We start from the raw sequence: 23,350 nt of genomic DNA, 5'->3' as shown, positions 1-23,350 counted from the left end.
GGAGACGGAGAAAGGAAATAAGGATACAGAGACTAATGCAGACAGAGAGAGAGTGTGTGTGTGTGTGTAAAATGAAACAGAGGCCCATGTGCCTCTTGGTCTATGCAGGAATGCACATCGTACCTATGTGCAAGTGTAAGTGCCAAAGACAGCACCCAGATACTAAGTACTGTATCAGAATCCAAGTCAATTAGCTTTGGCCGATCGTGATCTGACAGTTCGCTCACTTACAATTGAAGTGTCCTGTTTGTCGACTGCAGCCTATTAATCCTGCCACTTTTGTTCACTTTTCAAAATGACTTTTTAAATGTCACTGAAAGAGTCAGAGCTGACTGTGCTGTGTGTGACCCTTACATGAACCTTTCACCAAGAACCTGGTAGGCTTGCTCTCATTGAAAACATGGCCAGTGGGGGACACAACAAAAGAGAAAAAAAAAATAAAATTGTAAACACTTAATAACAGTTTACCTACTATGATTTATGTCAGCTGAATAAGAATATGTCAGCAGCTCTATCTCTTTGTAATACAGCTTTTTTTCAACTGGGAATCTAATGGCGTATTTCCACCGGCTCTACTCACCTCGCCTCGCCCCTAAATACACCAGACTCCTCTGTTAAATATAGAGATTTCCCTGGTAGTTGTTGGAGATTAACCCAATGGAAATGTGTCATATGTCTGTAAACTGCTCCCTCTCCCACACCAAACTCCATAGAGAAAATTAGTGATTCTTACATCACAGCACACATGGGCACTTGATCCACTGCTGCCTCCATCAGCAAGTCTAAATGTTTTATTGTGTGACACTGGTGTTTGAACTCCTAAGTTTCGATTTACCTTTAGTGACACAAGCTGATCGAATGAGGCAGCAGATTTTCTCTATGTACTTTGGTGCAAAGAGTGAGCAATTAAAAAGAAAAGCTTCAGTTTTGAGTCAGAAAAGTGTAACAGCAAGATAAAGCAGTTATTATATCGTTAACATATCATAGACCCAAGCATTTTATCCTTTCGTGTTATGAATGAATGAATGTAAGAACTCACCTGCAGGCAACAGAATCGCAGTAAACAATGATGATGTAAAGTTGACTTTATTGCATCACGCAGCTAAATAACTGACTTCAGATTGTACTTACTCTGACAGTACTTAGTTCTTTGCACACACAGTTAGAACTTTATTTTATTACATCTATTATGTTGTGTGCCGTTCACACCTCTTGATTGCACTGAAAGACTTACTATGGGAAAAAACAACACTTTGTCTCCAACATCCTGAACTTTTATCATGTTATCTTTATCTTTAGAACAATCCACCCTAGGGCTCATAAATGACTAAACGCTCTCCTATGCTAAGGGTATAAAGACCTGACAGTGACTTGCAAATTTCTCTGGTTCAGGTGGGGCCTCATTCCTGAGTTTGATTTACCCCATTCCTCCCTGTCCTTTCATTTCCTGTCATCTTTTATGTTGCACATTCTAATAAAGGCTTGACATTCCCCAAACACACCCACAATCTCCATTTAATCTCCAACAATCTTACCTTGTAGCTGCTGCTGTTCTAGGGCCAGCGTCTCCAACGTGTAGTTGCAGAACTCTAGATTCTCCATAGCTTGCATGCGGGCCGTCTCCTCCTCCTCCTCCTCCAACATGGCCCTGAGCTCCTCTGCCGTGTGTGCATATGCGTCCATGTCGTGCTCCACCTCTTGTAGCCGCAGGAGCAGCTGATATCTCTGCTCTTCTTCCCTCCGTCTCTGACTTTCCAGCTCCATTTCTCTCTCCAGCTCTCTCTCTGCTTCCAGCTGACACTGAATTTCGTGTTCCTGGGCAGCTGCGAGGTCACTGAACTCTGGATGATCCTCTGTGATGTGGTCGAGGAGGTTTGCGGGAGATTCTTCAGGTGTGTAGAAGATGGGGTTGCTTGTGGGGGCGTTGCTGGTTGGAGGGGGACGAGGAGGGGGACGTGGAGCCGGGCGGGCAGGTTTGTATGGAGCTGGGGCTGCGGGACGGTGGACTCTTGGACGAGGAGGAGGAGGCCGGAGTGTCCTGCGCCTCTCAAGTGTGGAGGATGCAGAGTTTGACTGCAGGAGGTCAGACACAGGGGAATGTGAAGAACCTCGAATAATATCACTTTCATTGCTAAAGTCCAGAATAGAAAAGTGCCGAGAAACATGTGATTGTTGGCTCAGGTCACCTATAGATGAAGTGTCCCTTGAAGCAGCAGAGCCCATGTGAGTGTCGCCATATAAAGAAGTCAAGCTTTTCTCAAATTCAAAAAGTTGTTGCGATAGTTTGGCCTCCAAGTTACTGGCCGAGGCTGCCAGGGAATCCAAGGTGATGGACGTCGGCATTACCCCGTTGGAGCCATGCAACGCCTGTCGAGGATGTGTCCGCATCTCAGCACCGCCCATCATCATGTCAGCGTCGCTGACGCTAGCATGGCGAGTTAATTTCTTCCGTTTGTGACTTTCTACAAGGTGAATCAAAGCCTGGCCGAGAGTGGCACCTCTGTTACTGGGGGAGCCAACATCTGGTGGTGGCCTCTGGTAGCGTCTACTGTCTTTAGACCAGCCAGCCTGAGTGTGAGAGGGCAGGGTTAGACTGTGAGTTCGTTTTGGCTGCAGCAGTCGAGATTTACCATCAGCATAGTTAGACCGATGTGTGCCAGAAGAAGGGCTGTGGTGCCTGTGGATTTGTGCGGGCAGGCTTGGTCGTGGTGGGAGTGTGGGCCTTGCTGGTGGAGTGGATTTGGGTCTCCCTGGACCTCTTTGAACTGGAGCGACAGGTCTACGTGGCGGGGAGTCTGGCTTCCTGTGCTCTTCTGTCTGTGCTCTGCTGTTAGCTTGAGCCGCAGGACCTTTGTTTTCATTTTGCCACCTCTGCTCCTCAGTCCTCTCAAAGTAATCCAGGTCCCATACTGTATAATCCTCACACTGCCGCCATTCAGAGCCATTCTCTGGGCCATTGGGACACATATGACCTGAGCTGTATCCAGAAGTACAACTGGACCTTTTGTCTTCTTTTGTTTCAACAACAGTTGTTTCCTCTGCAGTTTTCTGCCCGTCATCCTCCATTTTAACAAATCGATGAGGAAAAATCCCACGTTGGCCTCGCAGCTCCCCCTCCAGCCACCCGTCTTCCAAAGTGTTAACAACTCGAATGCGATCCCCAACATCGAAGTCCAACTCACCTGGCTCCATGGCCCGAAACTCATACAGTGCCACTCCATACACACTGCCCTCTTCTTCCTCTGCAACACTTTCCCTGTGCTCCTCTTCTTCTTCTTCCTCTTCCTCTCTCAAAAAAACCTCCCCTTCCTCCACACTCTCTTCAGTACCCTCTTCTGCATCATAAGAGTCCTCATAGCTGAACTGTTGAGGGTCATTGTTCAAATACTGGCATTCCTCAGGCTCCTCTGGAGACCTGAGTGGCCCAAGGAGCTCCACAAACCCCTCTGGGAAGATCCCCCTGCGACCGTCCAGCTCTCCCTGGAACCAGCCCGGCTCAGGCAGGCCTGTGATGATGATCAAGTCCCCCTCGCGGAAATCCAGCTCTTCATTGAGCTGTGCGTGGAGGTTCATGAGGGCCCGTGCCTGGCCCAGGGCATAGGGCGGCAGCTCTGAAGCCTGGGCCTGAGCCGAGCGTTCAGACAGCTGCCTGGAGCGACCCGAGAGATTTAGCTCCTTCACGCATGAGGTGGGGAATACACCACGGATGCCCCAAACATTACAGCCGCGCTGCCACGTTTCCCCGAGGCTCATGGACCCTGCTGCCTCTCCGACCACCACATCTCCTAGAAAGAGAACAAATAATGACTTGAGTAAATTAAATAACAGGTAAGATTTAAATCTTACAAACGCTTTGGCTTTAATTGGCTAACTGGTGTCTTTCTTGTGTATCTGTATGTTGTATTGATGTAATGTTGTGATTTCAGATTTCCTGTAATCGGCTTACTGGTGTCTTTCTTGTGTATCTGTATGTTGTAATGATGTAATAATGTAATGTCCTGATTTCAGATTTCCTTTGTAATTGTTTGCACATTCAGACATAAAGATGAAACACTATTTGCTTAAAAAACACCAAACAAAACAAGACATATAACAAGTAATAAATGACTATAGTCACATAAATAAATGTAAATGTATGACCTACTTGTAGTAGTAGTACTTATGTAGTAGTACACTGTTGCAAATATTATAAGTGTTTAATTAACAGTTGGACTGTCTAAAATCATTAACCTAAGACCGCTCTTCTTCTCTGGTGTTGTGTCCGTATTAAAAATAATTTACTTATTACCTATTTATGCAATAAGTTGGGAACAAAAGTTGAGAAAAACTGCTCCATCAGCTTGGAACAATGTACAAAAACAGCTCAATCTTAAACAAACTGGTCTCAGAATGTTTTAAATGAACTTTGAGTGACTTGGACTCGGCTTGGCTGTAGATGTTTTATATGACTCACACTGCACTGTTTTACTGTTGAATTATGTATATTTTTATATTTTATCATTCTCTCCACATGATAGCATCCACAATTGTGCTAATCCGCTCATTATTAGAGACTGGTTCCGAACCCACAGACGGAGACTGAAAACTGTATTTTGGTTGCAAAATAACGTTTTATTTAAGATTTAATGTCATGTAATCCTAAGAGTGAGGATGAGGACACTTGTTCATTTCCCACCACAGTAAGACTTTTTTTTTACCATAATCATCCACAATTCAACAGCCTCCCACAACATATTGATAGTTGGCTCATGAAGAAAAAGACTGAGCTAAAGACAAAAAAAACTGCATGCAGATTGTAGGTCACGGATGTCTTTGTTAATTAGGAGTGATTAGGTGCACCTGTGTTTTCCCACAGCTGAGGGTAATCAGTGGCTGACAGACTATATAAGGCAGAGGACTCGCTGCTCAGTTGGGGTTGTGTCTCCAGAGGGTCAAGATCTTTGTATTGGGTGTGTTTTGAAATGTATCTGTGATTTAGAAAGAGGTCGTGGGTAGATTTGGGTTAGTTTTATTCACATTGCCATCCCTAAGAGAACTCAATGGCTTGTTTCTGGCAGCGTTTTGTCATTTTGTTTGTTTCCCAAGCGTGAATCCTGAACTTTAAGTTTTGCTTTCTTGGGGGGGGAAACGTAACACTGCACTTAATACACACTCTCCACTTACACAACAGACGGGGGTGCAATCATTTCTAAAGTATTTAAAAGTATAATGTGTGAAATCTATTGGTGAAGTTTCCTGTTTCAGTTGAATGTTCCTCAACTTCTCTTCCATGTGTGTTCTCCAACACACATGTAGCCATCACTAAGCATCAAAACTCAAAAAATATGTTTAGATTGTCCAAACATGGTGGCCTCTATAGAGCAGACACATGTGTCACAGCTCCTGTCATGAATTATAGTGTGAATATGGCTGTGATGGTTTCTCATCTTTAAAAAAGTGGGTCTCTGTATACAGTTTGGGAAACAACTCTATATTGTATTCACTGTCCCGTGCAGCCAGTTGAAAGTATTGAGTTTATGAGTAAAGTATGTCCATGTTTTCATAGTAGCCAGCAGGTGAGCCCAACAGAGAACATCCTGGCAGGGAACACATACTTGACTTAACAGAGTTTAAGTGGACACAGCTGAATTTAACAGACTTGGTTGAAATCGGGTGACTTCACCTTCATTCTCGCCATTTTCCGATCACCTCTATTAGGTCAGCATTGTTGCTTATGTATCTGGAGAACAGAGGATAACAGGAATGTTGACTGGTCAGACACAAGTCATGGAGGTCACATACCAAAGACCTGTGGCCCCACCTCCCATTGTGTCGGAGGCCAAAACTGGAGCGCTGCCAATACGATCATGGAAAATTATACTGGAAATGAACATTTCAGCTCTCAAAAGGCCAATGAGACCTGTTTTCTCTGCTTCCTCTGATCCAGGAAATGTTATTTACTCATGATGGTGTAAATATACCAACTTTTTGCACCATCTTGTCTTCAATTAAAATATTACAGGGAAAAGGTGCACTGAATTTTATATGTATGACTTAGTCAGGGGCCATTGAAGAGCAAAATTGGGAGCTACCATTTGAGTCCTTAACTTATTGTTTTGCTGCATTCATCAATTATTTATTCCTGAGGCTATTGCTGGATAAAAATATTGGAAAACAACAACAATCATGCCATGAATCTTTCATAGAATCTGAGAAGAAAAGACTGTTTGCTGCAGTCAATCTTAATTTGGCATATGGGGACATCTAGTGTGGAGTTTTGGAAATGAACCTCCAGTGCAGTGAGATTACAGTCATTGTGGGTTTTACCTAATCCTATGTAGGATTATTAAAGTTTTTGTTTTTTTTCCCCCAAGGTCCTATTTAAAAAATGGAAAGAACCTACAATTGAAAATGCAAAGAAATGTTTATTATTCCACAGTGTTTTTGGTTTAAACCATTGTGAAAACAATGGCCCAAAGAAATGTAGACATTGTGTTTTGCTTGTTTTTTTTTTTTTTTATTATTGATCCATAATTGGGGTTTGGATTGAAGATGTTGCAGTCACAAACTGTCATGACCTCAAATTCATATCCTATGTGAAATACTAGAAGGTTTAATTGATATTTATTTGGAACTGGCAACATTCAGCTGAGAGTTTGGCTGCAGTAAACTGCAAAGGAGACAAGACAACAGTAACTATATTACTGATCATGCAAGCACACAACAAAACAAGACAAACATTTTACCTGAGCACGACATCAACATGAAGCATTAAACTGAGAGAGAACATTTCTCATTAAAGATACCATTCATGCTATTTAAAACATAGAGTTTGAGTTACAAGTTACAAAAAAAAGTCAGCATTGTGTATGTGTGTGAGTTCATGCAACATGTCTGTACCTCTCTTCAGAGACAAGTTTCCCACTTCTGTTGAGTTGAAGTCGTTGATGCACACGTACAGTTGGTCTCCAGGCTTGGTGCTGGGAATAGTGACCTCTTCCACAAAGGTGGTGGGGAACTGACCTGAAGACAGGACAGCAGGGAGGAATACGCACACGAGTGACGTCAGTGAAGACAACAGAACGCTGCCTTTCCTTAAGAAAAGGGGAACACCCACAATTACGACTTCCTCGATTCTGTGTCTTCAGAGTGTCCTACATTCACTCTGGTCAATTAGACAGACACAGTGCCACGTTGCTGTACTATCATCATAATAATCCTAATTAAACATACGTAAGTGAGGATACCAGTAAATACTTTATGTATTTGTATCAGAAAATGGAGGAAGAAAAAATGTCCTCAACTACATTAAACAACACACCTTCTGTTTTAGTTTGCTATGACTTGCCTCATTTTAAAAACTGACCAATATCAAAAAGACCACAAACATTAAATAAAAGATTATGATAGTAAATATCAAGACAAATACAGTTTTGAAATTAAGCTTTAAATAACTGGAAGATATTACCAAAACCATGGGATTCAATAATATGGTTCTTTTTTAACTGACCTTTTAACTACACAATCTGTGAGCCTATACTATATTCTAGTATAGTGCAGTACAGGAGTCGCAGCATTGGATCATACAGTAGTCTGGGTCAGGATAATGGAGTGGCTTCTTTTCTTTGCTATATTGATATCACATGTTTTCCAAGAACAGCCAAACAAACCCACGCTCACTTCCCAGCTGTACTTGCTTTGAAGGGATTTCCCTTCATCGTCCACCATAAATGACATTCAGCTGGAAAACATGAGGACCCACTTTTTTTAAAAGATGACAAATGACCATGACCTAAATCACAATATACATTGTAACATAATGTAGAAACTAATTTACAGCCATATCGGTAACACCTATCCTTTTGAATTGGTCAATGAATAATTTCCAAGAGGTGTTTGGTAAATGAATTACAGTAGGCACGTTACCTGTGACACCATCTTTGTTGCCAAGCAACCAGAACTCGTCCGCAACACTTAGCACCTCGATGACATCGCCGGGGAAGAGTGGCAGCTCCTCAGAGACACTGGGGAGAAACTCGAACACGGCACGCACCACCGACCCCGCTTCCATTACTCATAACCTGCAGAGAGACAGACAGAGACAATAAGAAAAGATTCTGATATTTATAATATTTCATTTTGTAATTAATGAAGACGTTCACAGAGAATGGGGACTGTGTGCCCGGGGTAAAACAACAAAAATCTGAAAGTGCAATTTCTACGTAAGGCTCACTTTACTATGGCCCGCACTTGTGTCAAACTCAAGGCCCGCAGGCCATATACGGTCCGTCATATAATATGTCTTTCCTGCTTCTCCATTGACACACTTATTAGTACCACACATCAAGTTACCTGACCCGCAAAATAAATAAAGACATTGAATGACTTTGAAAACACAGAGCCATAAAGAGAGGGGGTTATATTTGCATTTCAGATTTATACATCTCATAGAAGTTGAGCACAGGAAATTATTGTCTATAATACATGTAACTGCAGGCTTGATTTCATTGGAGAAATCATTCATAAATGATTTACCACTCTTCTACATTCATGTTCTTTGAAACAGTAGCCCAATGTTGATATCTAGCCCCTCTGAGGCTATTTCATGTGTAAATCGGCCTCTCTGTAAGGCAGGAGTGTCTTTCTGAATCATAATGAAAGGGGAAGAGTGTGAGAGACCTGCGATCAAGGAGATAAAAGAAAAGGAGAAGCAAGCGAGAATAGAGCGTTACACTTAAGAAGGCTCTGTTTCTTCGCATTCTTATCAGTTAACAAGATTTAAAGAAGAACAATAACTACAGCTCTGTGAACTCGGGCAACTGAGGCAACACACCTTTACCCACAATCTACATTACAGATTACAGAGCACAGCAAGTAGTTTTTCAAGTTTCATGAAAATGTTCTCACACTCAATACTGCATTCATGGTTCACTTCACAGCCTCGGGTTATGTTTTCAATGCCGTCTGTCTGTTTTCAGGATTACTTCACAACTACTGAACGGATTTCCATTTAGTTTTGCAGAGGGGTGGTACAAACTCATTAAAGGGGTGGATGCATGTGTTGGTGTGTTTAGGTTCGCAAAGCACCACCTAGTTTTTTTTTTTTTTCTTTTCAGTTGTGTGCGAAAACTTTAGGAGTTTTTAGATTTCAATTAGTAGTGGAAACATGTTTTGTTGCAGTAAAATGATGATTTAACCTTTTTAGTTGCATCACTAAAACAAATACAAGAGGGACACTAGAGTGGAACTCCATTCATCAGAAGTATAGGGCTAATCATTTCTTGAATCAGTTCCATTTCACAAGATCATGATTTGTTTCAATTTACAATTCCATGTAAATAATCCAGGAAAATCAGTCTCCATAGCAATTTAACTTAGTTAGGAAAGATATTTTCACAGAATTTATGCTGCAAACTGTACAAAATTTGGAAACTCTACAGGGAAGTTGTAAGTGATGAATCAAACTATAAAAAATTTAAATTCATAAATTTAAAATATCCAGCCTAGAAGTACATAAGGTACAAATCTGCAGAATCAGCTTGTTGGCTTTAGGTGAACAGCTTGCAGTCGTGTGAGACTATTCTCAACAGATTTGTACAGAGGATACAGGAAATGGCATTTGCTCTTGCCTGAAAGAAAACGATCATGTGTAGAAGCAGCCTAAACGGGTTTTCTCAGGAGGGTGACTGGGGTCTCCCTTTAGAGATGAGAAGCTCAACTTAACTAGAAAGGTGTTCCTGGCACGTCCAACTGGGAGAAGACCTCAGGCAGACCAAGCACTAGGTGGAGCGATTATATCTCCTTGTTGGCCTGGGAGCACCTGGGGATCCCCCAGTCAGAGTTGGACGATGAGGCCAGGAAAAGGGAAGTCTGGGGCCCTCTGCTAGAGCTGCTACTCCTGCAACCCAATCTCAGATTATGAATTGATAACAGATCTTTCAAATGAAGGAAATTAATCAAAAAATCTATTTTCTTTTGGCTAAATCCACTCCTAATTGAGTTTTTTTTCACTCCTGCACTTAGACATGTAATCCTGTTGGTCTTTTTAAAAGAGCAAACGGAAAGCTGGTTTGAGAATCAGTTTTTCTGTCTGTGTCTGACACTCAACAGCTATGCATTTGTTCTCCCATGTGCAGTCGGGATGCAAGGAGTATTGTATACTATGTTTACTTATAAACAACTAAAAGGGTGCATTAATAGGTATTTCAGCAGCTCTTGTGTATCATTATCTGGAGACAGACCAACAACAGGTGTGGGTGGACATGCTCAAGGAGATGGGAAACTAGAGAAGAGTCCAGATCAATGGGACCTCTGTTAAATGGGCCTGTGAAGCAGGAGGAGGGGAGAGGAACAGCACTCAAGCCCAACTACAGTGCTACAGTCTCTGGAAAAAGACAAAGCTCAGGTTATCCTGGATGTGGCTCCAGATGACCAGCAGTTTGTGTGCTCACTTTTCAATCACCATTAAACTCAACACTTGGCTCCGACAGAAGACCTTAACGAGAAGTGGCTTGAGAGAGTGTTTGTTTTTATTTCATAACTCTAAATATTCATTTACTTTGGAGATTCTCGTGAACAAAAAAATATCTCTTTTACAAGAGCAGGACACTCCTCGTGTTCTGACACCGCTGTACTCCAGGAAGCTCCAGCTCACACTGGAAGCCCCGCCAACACAAATCAACCATCACCTCATGTCCTGTGTTTTAAGGATTTGCTTTAAAAATATATATTTTTAATTGCATTCATTCTATTTATTTGTGATATTGCATCTGGCAATTTGTGTCCATTTTATTAATATCATTGTCTCACTTTCTGAGTGCAAAGGAAATGAAACCTATAGTCTTTTATTAAATGTTTTATTTCCTGCTGCTGAACAGCTGTGAAGGACTCATCATAACAAGACTTTATTTTATTATTTTGAACCCTGGCTCTTTTCTCACCTGCTGACAACAAACATCACCATGGCCCTGGACTCAGCTTCAGTCTATGATATCTAAAGAATCACTTTATCTTAGCTATTAGACAGCTTTTACAGACTGGAAACTGAAGTTTCTGTCGCTTTTTATACACCGCTCGAGAAAATCTGCAATTTTACATCATGGCACAGATGAGTTATTAATCCAGTTGCCTCCACTAGTAAGTTCAAATGTGTTATTTTGTGACTTCTGTGTTTGAAAGCTTTTGTATAGATTTAAGTAAGTGACACAAATGACCAAAACATGGCAGCAGTAGACCAGCAGCTCCTGTATCTCAGCAAGCTAAAAAAACACTGATTTTCTCTATGGACTCTAGTGCAAGAGCGCGGACTGTTTGCAAACTTCATTTTATAGTTAGAGAATATTCTCTAATGGTGAGATAAGGTGGTTTTATGTTTATCTTAACCTTCTTCAAACAGGAAAAAAAACTCACAGAGGAAACAACAAAAACATCTCTTTATGTGAAACTGTTCAGACATAATGTGAAACTGAATGTTTACAGTCCGTGTCAACAACATGCAATGCGTGTCATCTTCCTGCTTATTTCTGATTCAAACCTGCAGACATCATGTCTATGCATGTACTGTACCAATGCTGGCAGGTGAGAACTTCACCATCTTTGAGTAACAGTTTCCATGAGGCAGACGGTGATGATTACCGTGCAGGGTCACAACCCGACCTGTTGTGTCCAAGTGAATAAGGCCACTTCCTATACGGTCCTTATCTATCACTATTAAAAGACTATGTGCACACGCACACAGACACCCGTCACCAACTAGTGTCACAAATAGTCACAGTGTCGTTTACTCCAATCACACACATACTTCCTCTGTTGGTGCAGTGCCACAAACCAATCACAGACCAACTTTAACAACTCTACGGCTGCAACTCACAATTTCATTTGGTCAAAAATGACCATCAGTGTTTCCTAAACTTTTTTTATTTTTCTAACCAAACAGTAAGTTTAATAGAGGAACAAGGAAACCACAACATGTAGTCAAACTAAAAAGAAGCTAAAAACACACAACTCTTTAGACTTATTAATCTGTCATGAAAATAGATTAAACTGTTGCTGCTCTACAGTTATCCCCTAGAATTTGGACAAAAGAGAAAGCTTCAAAATGCTTTGAGAAGTGTAATAACACTGTTAATAAATGCCATTAGGTCTTTAAGTAAAAACAAGAGACACACACTCTCAGTAAATACACTGCAAGCTTACATTTTCTGATATATAATGGACCAAACAACTGCTTGATCAATTAAGAAAATTAATCAACAGAGACAAGAACACTTCCCTCAACACACAGCTGAGTTAACAAACATCACCCAGCCAGGACGTCAAACCTCTATTCCACCTGACAACAGCAGCAGCAGGACCTGCAGAGAGACAGTCACTGCACTGCTGCAGCTCTCCTGAAGTTAATCCTCAGCTCTGCATCCAGCCAGACAAGCTCCTTAGAGATATTTCCAGCTCTGTCAGTGTGTCAGTGGCCCACTCTGATCTGTGGGGTTTTTTCACTCCTCTCACTGGCAGTTGACAACAAGACTCACTGGAACACTGCACAAGAAAAATAATAGATTGATGATGTTGAAATGTTTAGACTGTACCTTTTTGCTTTTACCTCGCAATAGTTTTCCCTCCCCGGCTCTCCCTGTGCCTCAGGCGGTCCTGTCTGGTACTTGCTCCCTACAAGAACTCCCCAGAGCTGCTGCAGGAACAGCAGCAGCTGTGTTGTCGGTGCATGCAGGAAGTTGTTTAGTGAATGCATGAAATCAACATTTTGAACCCCATTTGACAAGTTACGCACTACAGCTTTTAACAACGTGTTGTGGCATATAAGGGCACAAATGTATGAGGTGCTGCAGTATAAGTATTAAGAAGATATGGGATATACAGTACAAGAGCAGGGGAGAGAGAAAAGTCTTATTTGTTGTCTCTGTGGTCCTCTTAGTTCCTGTCACAGAGTTTGAGCAGGAAGACTGTCTGCTTTATGTTCCACTGGTTAAGATATTGTTCTGCCACCAGTGTGTAGCAAAGCAGGTCATTTTTCCATTCATTCTAGTTCAGAGTAATTAGTATTAGATTGATGGAAATGACTAAATGTTTTTGGGTGTTGAGTTTTAAGAGTCTTCCCCTTGTCCTGTCTTTCTAAAAGTCACTGTGCTCCAGTCATATATTAGTGTTTCAGTTTGTCAGTGGTTATTTTTGTCTCATAACAGCTCTGACTAAAGGCTATTTAAGTTTGGACAGTGACAGAAAAACAGAACACCAGGAGAAATGGGCGTATCAGAGGCGTAGAGACAACCTTTCAAAATAAGATGCAACCAGTGTCAAATGATACCACTGTCAACACAAAACAAACGTAAGTATGGATGGTGTAAACAAGAATTCACCTCCACACATTTGACGTAAACAGTACGAGCAGTTGACCCACCACTGCAGAACATTTCCTGGAAAAGTGTGAGGGGCACAGCACAGGCGTGTCTCCTCTTTTATGGTTTATGGACTCTGATCAAGACCTGAGTATCATCAAATAGGCTCCTGATAATACAATGCAGTACTAAAAGCAAGTACTAGTGATTAAATCCTATTTCACTGTATATTCAAAATAATTCTCTTGGTTTTCTTTGCACATTATTCAAGTGATAGAAATACTGAGACTCGTGTGTTCCACTTGGCAACGTCCTGGAGAAAGTAGTAGGATTACGACAGACGCTAAGTCAACAGCTGACGCACTTGCGCGCACACACACACACACACACCTCACAACTGACAGCAGAACAAAGCAACAACTGTTTGAACTGAGACACGTCACTGAAACATCCTCATACTTGAAGAATCTTTACAGTGGCACTAACATGGACTGTAAACACTGTTTTTTTTTTTTTATGACGTTACATGTCGACCTGTGTAAGTGTCATTATACAAACATCTTTGCATCTATAGTTTTATGTGTTATTATATTTCAAAGTGTTTTTTACAGTACATAAACATTGAAGATTTTATCATTCTTATTATGAAGAGATAAACAGATAAATTAGAGATGTTTTACACAGTACAGTAATAACATTGGTGTAAGAGCACTGGAAGTGTGATCTGCTGACTTATCTGCTTATGTCTCTTCATTGAACAGGGTCATTTGATGCCAACAATGAAACCGCTACCTCATTATGTGTGTGTCTGCCAGCACCACACACACACACACACACACCATGCTGCCATTCATTCTATTCATATGTCCTGAAGCGGCACGACTGGCACGAGCCTGTGCACTGATGTCTCTCACACACACAGACAGAGACACAGACAAACGCAGACTCACACAGAATCCTCTGGTGTGAGCTGGATGACAGCTGATGTCTTTTGATAGTGTTTGTTTAGTGTAGTCCTCCAGTCCTGAAACGCTGAGTCCACTGAAAAAAACAAAAAAAACAACAACCCCCAAACAACATCAAAACAAGCAGGTGGGCGACGGCCACCGCCGCACGGCTCTCTGTGGGACATCTGTCGTTCGGCTGGGGGGGGGTTTGAAGGCTCCGACTAACTGACAGTTGTCAACACAAGTCATGTGGAGGTTGTGTTTACAGAGTCAGTGCTGCACACAGCTCCCAGTGGCATGTGCTGGTTAAGATCTGAGTGAATATAAGACTTAATGCGCCGTGCACACGCAAACCATATGAGGTGATTTAGTTGAGCTCTTGGAGCTGCAGGACGGGTGGGCTGATTTGGTCATTTTGTTGTTTGTCGTTCCTCTGCCTCCGTTTGCTCTTCATGAACAGAAATGATGCGGGTTTAGAAGCTTTTTTCTTGATTAAAACATCATTTCTTTGCTCTGGATAACAAAGAAATCATTTAAAGTCAATCATTTCCAGGTATGATGAACACCAATCAACATTTTTTAAGGTTTTCTGATATTTTATGGACCAAACAATTAATCGAGAAAATAATCGATTATGAAAATAATTGTTAGTTGCAGGTCTGGACATTACTAGAATGCTGCATCTTCACGTGTCAAGCAATACTATCAGACCTGATTGAGGGAGTGCTTGTGTCGAGACATCAGTAGCATAGTGGCAGGTGGGGACAAGAAGCATTCACTCTGAAGCTGCTGAAGTGGGTTTTGTTATGAGCACTATAATTCACTTCTGAAACTTTTTTTGAGTGTTTGCACTCGTCTCACTTTATTAGCTCAATGTCCCCATTGCTTCTGTCTGTCTGATGCTGTCTCTCTCTGAGCTGCTCTGTGATTGATCAATGTCTCCCATCATGAGCCAGATTTCCCCAAGGCTGTAAACAGAGCCTAGAAGAGGTGCACAAGTCTCGTTCACTCTCAGATCACTTGATTTACAGTATGCTGAACGATTATTAAGGAGTGAGGAATTCCATAACACTATCAACACAACACTATTCCATAACACTAATAAGAAATGCTTTAGGGCTGGAATGACTAATTTAGTTTTTCAACATTTTCTGACATTTTATGCACCAGATTAATCGAGAAAAGAATCAACATTTTTGTAGTCAATTCATTATATATAAAGTTGCAGCCCTTCTAAAATGCAAATGCTATGTAAAACAAAGCAGCGGGCTCCACAGCAGACACAAGATGCAGCAGATCAACCACACAGCCCTCAAGCACTGCACTAACATCCAGTGAGGCTCAGGCATTTCTCTCCTGCATACTTTGTAAAAAACTGTGTTTGATTGAAGCCCTGCACGTCACACCCCCAGTTTATAACATTCATCTTATCGTCTACTCAGAAATAACCCCTTGCACGTGCACTATGGCACCAATGTTGCACTTTAATCAAATTAAAATTGCTATAAACAGCAAGTATTGGACAGAGACAGTGAGAGAGACGCAGTCCAATGCATTTCAACAAGACGAGACAACACTGCGTGGCTCCAGCCAGCTGGAGGAAAAGAACACATCTGGCAAGTTGAGTCAAACGCCGAAAGATGCCAAACTCTGAAATATTAGGCGAAGCCCTCTCTTCCAGTCAAACATGTGAACAGAAAACACGGAGACAAACACGTTTGTGTCCATAACCGTATTCTCGCTGGACTAGCCCTTTAAAATAATCCCCGGTTCGCCAAGACAGGTCTCGTAGAACAAAGCAGCTTTGACTTGTTTTCTTAGTTGACAGTTGAGCTGAGTCAGAGCAGGAGGGCAAGCCTATTTACTGCTTAATGCCTCTCACATCAGTCATATTCCACTCTGAACTGTGTTATTCGTGTTTATACTGTATCCTGTACATAACAATTAAAGCTGGGGTTGGTAAGTGTGGAAAAGCTGGCAGAGGCAGACCACACAAAGGAAACTGGAGATTTTGGCTGCAGTTTATCTGCCATTTTTCCATGACTCACTCGCTAGATTTTAAGGATGGGCATGAGTATTCAGTTCTTTCACTTGATTATTAAAAGTCGATCAGTTACCATGACGATGTTGGACGTTTTGCTGCTATTTGGTGGGTGCTTGAACCAATAACTGATATGGTATACAGTATATACATTTTTCCCTTTTTGGTCACTTCTGTACTGACATAATATTTTCATACTCATGTCACAGCAGATGTGGATCTACACTTTCTTCATCATGTCAAATGAATACAACATTTCAAACCTTTGTGCCTATTCGTCATATATAAGAGTTACAAAACAAATGCTTTTATTAATGTTTGCTTCTAGAAAAACTATACTGCAACATCTACCTAATTTGTGGCGCATCAAGATTTCTTGAATGCACTTTAATGCTACTACTCTGAGATCAATGCGCCGTGAACCCTGCAATACTTGAGTGAAGAAGATTGAAATATTCAGGTTGTGTTTATTACAGTGTTGTGAGCTCGGTATTACTGTTTATTACTAGTTGTCAGGGCATGAAAAGGATTTCATGTGTCTGAAATAAAGTGAAAGTGAAGTGATTTCAACAAAATAAATGAAATGTTTCAGAGACAAATTGACAAGGAGAGCAACAGAACTGACTCCACGTTACAGGAAGCAGGGATGTTCATGATTAATAGCAGCTTCATTTGCCTTTTAAGAATTTAATTGATTAGGAATTTATTAATTAACTGACACTAGTCGGACTCAGTTAATTAGTAGTTGTCAGTTAGTTTTCAAACCTGGAAATGACAATATTTTCAAATGTCCAAAAACCTAAATGATTCAATGATTTCCTTGACAAATGGAGCAAAGAAACTAAAAACACACATTTAAAAATCAGAAAACCTTTTTTTTAATTCTTTAAAAGGCACTTACAGTAACTGGTTAATCAATTATCCAAATAGTTGACGATGAATTTAGTCTTTGGTTAATAACTGATTCATCGAGTAATTGTTGCAGCAGACACGTGCAGCGTTGTTTACTGCGGAAGTGAAACTTCTTCTTCCGCTTCTACTTCCGCAGAATTTTGACATTGAGCATGTCAGAATAGTCCATTCTGACTGAACGTTTGATGCACGGGTACACGATGGAATCATTTCATTATACATTCATGTGAATGATGGAATTGTAAAACTATTCTTTTCAGAACAAAGACATTTTGCACACGTAAACATAGCTATTGTCTGTTTCCTTTGATTTCTGTGTCGGTTCTCTGGACCTCACACACCGTGTGGTTACGGTTTATACCAACAGAAGGCGCATGCAGCATCGACCATGCAGCACCAATATAATTAGCGTAAGAAGTTGTCAGATTTGCCTGGAATCAATGCGACTCTGAGCTGCACCTTTACCAGGACACAATGTTGCTGCCTATGGATCACCACTTTTTAAATGCATCCAACAGAGCTGGAAAAATAACACTTTCCTCGAGCTGTTGAACCCTGATGACTAAAGGAAGGCAAATGTGCGACTAATGAAAAATTAAAACTACTGGAAACACTCTTTGAGCCAAACCACTGATCAAAATCCACATCGATCCTAGCACTGCTGCAGTTTGGCGAGCACGCAGGTCTTCCTCCAAGGAATGTGCTTATTTGTTCAAACTTCCCGTTTCATCTCGACCTTCGTTCCATAAATCGCCTCACTCTCACATTTCTCTCCTTGTTCGCCTTCACAACCGTCCACGTGTTGAATATCAATTGCTTACACGTATACAGACACTGGGTGGAACTGCTCCTTTGCATAAACATTTCCACAGTGAGGAGGAGTAGGAGAGCTCAGAGGGCCGAGGCTGCCTTGTCAGATATATTAGTCAGATTGAAAGGCAGAGGGTTTTCCCCGAGAGGACCCCAGAGGTGCCCTGGGACATGCCGCACCCCTAAAGCGGGGCCAATCCCTAATAGCTTGCACATGAGCTGTTACGTAACTGATCTCTCTTCATTGGAATGGCATCATGACATGATTGCAGAGGACTTGGAAATGTGTTGGAAAAATCCACTCAATATCCTCCACAAATGATCAAATGTTCCTCCCAAACTCTTGGTCAGTTTGGGTGAACCGGGTTTTCCTACTTAAACTTGTTTTCAGTGTTATTGGTAATTATAATAATAAATAATCGACAAAGTCCCGTCCACTCAGGAGGGATGTTAACACCAGCTCTGCCCTGAGTCCTTGTGTTGTGTTTTCTTGTTTAGTCTTCTTTCATTTCATACCCAGAGTCTCCCAGACTCACCCGCACTGTGTGTCTCAACCTCTCAGTCTTATCCAGACTCAACTATTTTATCTGACATCAACATGAAGCAATGTTGCACATTTCTTTTCTTTTTTTTTTTTACAATCACAGATTCTGCTGCTGCATAAAAGTGTCTCCTCTCCATTCCTTCAAAATAAAACCCCCCCGTGAATATAAAACATGTGCCACTTGTTTGCACTGGTGCCTCACAGCAAGAGCGTTCCATGTTTAAATTCTGATTCTATTGAGGCCAGTGTGCAGAGTTTGCATTTTTCCCCCTGTGTGTGTGTGTGTGTGTGTGTGTGTTGGGTTTTCTCCAGGTACTCCAGCTTCCTCCTACATTCCAAAGACATGCAGACTGAACTTAAAGTGTGACTCTGAATTGACTGTAGGTGTTTAATGTGGTTGTAAGTTATTGGCTTGTCCCTGTAGGTGTTGGTCCTGTGATAGGATGGTGTCATGTCAGCTGTGATTGGCGACAGCGACCTCCACAACACAACCCTCAAAGGATGAGTGATCGATGAGTGGTTTTTAAACTTTCTATATCAAGTACCACCTGAAAACATTGAGCTCTTAAAATAACACCACGATCACCAATTACTCTCTCATCATCATCCTCTTCCTCACACACTGATAGTAAATTTAGATTAAGATGGAGTGAGAGATAAGGTCATTTAAATTAATATTATTCAGTTTATTATACCTTTTGAGGGGTATTTGTTTCATTTTCTACCCACACTGGTCAAAATTTCTTCAGCTCCACTCCGATCACATACCCCAGTAGAACACTTGTGTTGTACCACAGCTTGAGAAACAATGGTGATAATGAATGAACATTACACATATGATAACACTGGGGCTAAAATTAAAATTCTAAAATTAAAAAAAAAAAAAAGATGACAATAACACTGTATTTAGTAGTGTGCTTTCTGTCCATAGAAACCTTTATTTATATTTAAATTCGACATAGACTGTTTAATTTCGGACACCTTTTTAATGACTTAATCTTCTTTGTTTTAATTGCTTTGCTGCAAGCAATTTAGCTCCATCTCATAAGCAATCTGCATAAATTCCAAATGAATAAACTAACAATTCATCATGTGACCATTAAGATACACTGAAAGCTAAAGGACAATAGTGAAAGTATAATAAGAATTGTCTTATGACAGTGATGACAAGGTGAAACTGAAAGACGTGTTTTAACCGTGTGAAAATTACACATTACCAGGTTGAAATTCACTGTGTTCGAGGGCAACGTCCTAATTTGACTCTGGCTAAAAGTATTGATGTGCATTAGTCGATTAACCTCTGCTCATACAAGCACAAAACACCTCCGCCCTCTTTTCCTCATCCAGTTCAAACTTATTCCCTCCATCGTTCTGCCTCCAGAGCCAAGCTAATGAAAACGGTGCAGGAACGCATGGAATGTTGTCATTTTTTTTTTTTTCATTAACATCTGAGTCACATCTCCTCTCTGGAGACACATTACATAACAGGATGAAAGAATGGAAAAGATGGAGCTTTCCTGTTTGTTTTTTCCCCGTGCATCACAAATGTATTTTTATCATTGCCTTTTTCCTCTGCTTCACGCGCCTCTGCAGCTACAGTCTGGTGTGTCTGTGTCTGACTGGACTCATCAGGTCAGCTACTGGTGAGACATGTAATACCCACAAACTGACACAAACGCAGCTCACATTTCTTTGTCACCAGGTGCTGATATAGGACTCTGTAGCCAGGGTTTAATTATTCAGCAAGTGCCTGAAAATCCTGACCTAAGCGTGAGTCACACACACAAAAAGAGGAGGATAACCCACACACCAGCTCTGATAATAATGATACAATCTGCTCTCAGACCCGACAGTTGACCAAGAGATGATTCTGTACACTTCTGAATGTCTAATATCTAAACCACTTATCCGTTAAGGCTCGTAGGCAGCGCTAGGGATGATGTGATGTCCTTGAATATGTACTGACAACAGTATCAGTCTGATATAGTCTCTTACGTCTTTTAAACAGCTGTTAATTACACAAAAGAGCCAATAACAGCACATGATCTTGTTATCTGTGCTTATTGAAGAACTCCCATGACAATTATGGTTTGTAGACAGTATAGATCTTATTTGACATACTTCTTTTCCTAATATCAGGGATTTATGACGGACCAGTAGTACCCAGATGAGTACCATCCCCTATGAGAAGCTGGAGTCAGTCTGTCTGGAGTCAGCCAACACTGGGTGGAAAACAGCACACACCCCGGACATGTCCCCCAGTTTATCACAGTACCAACATACAAGGACTAACAATTCACACTCGCAATCACACCTACACACAATTTAGAGTCTCCAGCTCACCTCACACCCCATCTTTATGTCTTCAGACTGTGGGAGGAAGCCCTTGTACCCACACTAATCGCACACACACACTCACTCACTACAAGAAGTTGCAAACAGAAACAAAAAGACCTTGGTCATTGGGATTTGGGATTTAAACCAGGAACATGTGGGGCAACAGTGCTAACTATCACTGTAATGCGACCCTTGTGTACAGACCAAGTCTTCTCAATATCCACTTCAGGATCAACAGTTGGTTCCCTGCAGGAAAAGTACAATAGAAAACCTTTGATGCAACTCATGACACCAACACTGCAGCGCAGACATAACTGCACTGATGATGGTGAAGTGTAACTACAGTATAAACTGTCTGCAGTGTCTGGATGGTTCCACGGTGGATGGTTCTATCTTCATGGAAGTGGAGCCATGAGTCACATATTGGTGCTTTTCCACAACACAGCTCCAGCACGACTCGACAGCACCGCTCACTTATACTCGTTTTTTCCTTTTCCATCAGGATAGTGCCTGATACCTTTTTAGTACCTGCTCTGGCAATCTGCACTAAAATGTGACTTCGACAGACCGCTAACCACTGATAGGTCTGAGTGTGTCGCCACTGGAAGAGTCACGAGCTGACACATGAATCAAACCAAACAATGCCAAACTGTGGATCAATTAAAAAGACTTGAAAATAGTGAAAACATGTGTTAATCTCCAACATTTAGCAAGGAAATGTCTAAAATCTCAATATTTAACAGAGGAGTCTGGTGTATTTAGCGACAGCACTGCTGGAGGTCGGCGATTATGAGCCGAATCACAACCGCTCAGCTGCAGAGTCTGCACGGAACTGTATAGCGGAAAAGCACCGTTATAAAGAAACGTGACTGGTGTGAGCAAAACATTCAATCACAAACACAGAAACACACTTTCATAAAACCACACAGAACATACAGTCCCCTAAAAAAATGATGGATTAAAGGGATCAAAGAGCAGTTGTATGAGTTGCTGCCACACACAGACAAACAGCATGGAAGCTCACTCTCTCGCTGAAAACATGGCTGCCAGCAGGGACACAAGGGAAAAAAGGAAAGTGTCTCTAAAACTCAGCAATGTAGCATCACAGGCAACACAAGAAGCTGTTGATCCATTGCTGCCTCCATCAGTAAAGTAATTAACAATCACTGTAGCACACTTCCAGGGAGAACGGGAAACGTTTCTAAATGAATCCATTCAAATCATAGTATAAAGAAACCTTCACGTTTTACAACAAGCATCAGAGTAAATTAACTTTTTTTAATTTTAACCACTTCACGAGGAGGCTTGTACAACAGATACAGAACAGAATCACAAATAATGTGCGTGTGTTTAGAAATGTGAGCGAGAAATCAAAATATTTCCCCAGCTCTGTGTGTGTCAGTTTGTTATCACTTGTTCCACCAGAAGACACACACACACACACACAGACTCTGCAGCACTTGTGTTCAATGTCATCACTGATTCAGCTCACGTGACTTGCTGTGGATCCACAGTACGTGTGTGTGTGTGTGGCTGCTCTGAGATCAGCGTGGATCATACACCATGTCCACGAACACAGCTGATCACATAGATCAGACATACAACAGTGTTATTACACTCACATAAACCACAGTGACGTGGTTGTAACAGTTATTCATGTTATTACAAACTTTAACGCCATGTTATTGCAGTTTTTTTTTCCAGCAGGGAATCAAAAGTCACATTGTTTACTAATTTGTACCTGTGAAGTCCAGTGGAAAGTGTGTGATCGGGACGATAGATCCAGTCAGAGCAGATATCCAAACTCCCCCAGCCTTCTCCTGCTGCTCCCGATGATGATGATGGTGATGATGTGGTAGTGGCGGAGCTGCTTTTCTCCTCGACACAACTTTTTTCCCTTCCCTCAGACCCGATCGGCAGCGGTGCAAACAGTCTCAGTCTCCCCGGGGAAGAAGCGCTGTATCTCGGCGTGAGGGTGGAGGGCGTGTGCTGACTGCGGAGGGTGACACGGCTCTGAGTGTGAGTGTGTGGACAGAATCAGCTGTCATCTCGTCACACAGCAGACAGACAGACAGAGCAGCAGACAGGCAGCGCAGCAGCGGTGGCGGCGGAGCTTCTCCTCTCCATGCCTACAACACACTTAACAACGAGCGCCACCCACTTTTCCACAGCGACCCGCGGCTGTCCCTCCTGCTGCCTGACTGAAAAGAAACTAGCTCACAGAACTGTTTTTATTTGTTTCATATTGCTCATACAATTAATTACAAAACATACAAATAGTTGAAGGCACATTTGAGGGAAAATATACTAACTCAACATAGAAATGCTCAAGAAAACTGGAAAAATAGATAAAGCTAAAGTAGCATAGGTAGCAAAAGTACCAGCAAATGGCTTTGGTGGAAGTCAAAGTCACTTTTTCTAATAATACTTA

General features: G+C 41.6%; 1 protein-coding gene across 2 annotated transcripts in view; it reads right to left on the bottom strand.

The window, feature by feature from the left end:
• LOC122758996 (dynamin binding protein) overlaps positions 1-23,060 on the bottom strand; it is a 48,104-nt gene extending 25,044 nt beyond the window's left edge. The window contains exons 1-4 of one of the 2 annotated variants that reach the window (XM_044013436.1): positions 22,661-23,060; positions 7,906-8,060; positions 6,880-7,002; positions 1,536-3,785 (exon numbers count right to left, since the gene is read on the bottom strand). In XM_044013436.1, the coding sequence (XP_043869371.1) occupies positions 1,536-3,785; positions 6,880-7,002; positions 7,906-8,050 (2,518 nt within the window). In that variant the 5' untranslated portion in view covers positions 8,051-8,060; positions 22,661-23,060. Of the gene's footprint in view, positions 1-1,535; positions 3,786-6,725; positions 6,756-6,879; positions 7,003-7,905; positions 8,061-22,660 lie in introns of those variants that run through there. The other variant, XM_044013437.1, reaches the window with a different exon arrangement.
• Between the last annotated feature and the right edge of the window lie 290 nt (positions 23,061-23,350).

Source organism: Solea senegalensis, linkage group LG18, assembly GCF_019176455.1.
Source record: "Solea senegalensis isolate Sse05_10M linkage group LG18, IFAPA_SoseM_1, whole genome shotgun sequence".
NCBI classification, from domain to species: Eukaryota; Metazoa; Chordata; class Actinopteri; order Pleuronectiformes; family Soleidae; genus Solea; species Solea senegalensis.
Note: the sequence above shows the minus strand (reverse complement) of the source record. Positions and strands in the feature narration are given on the sequence as shown.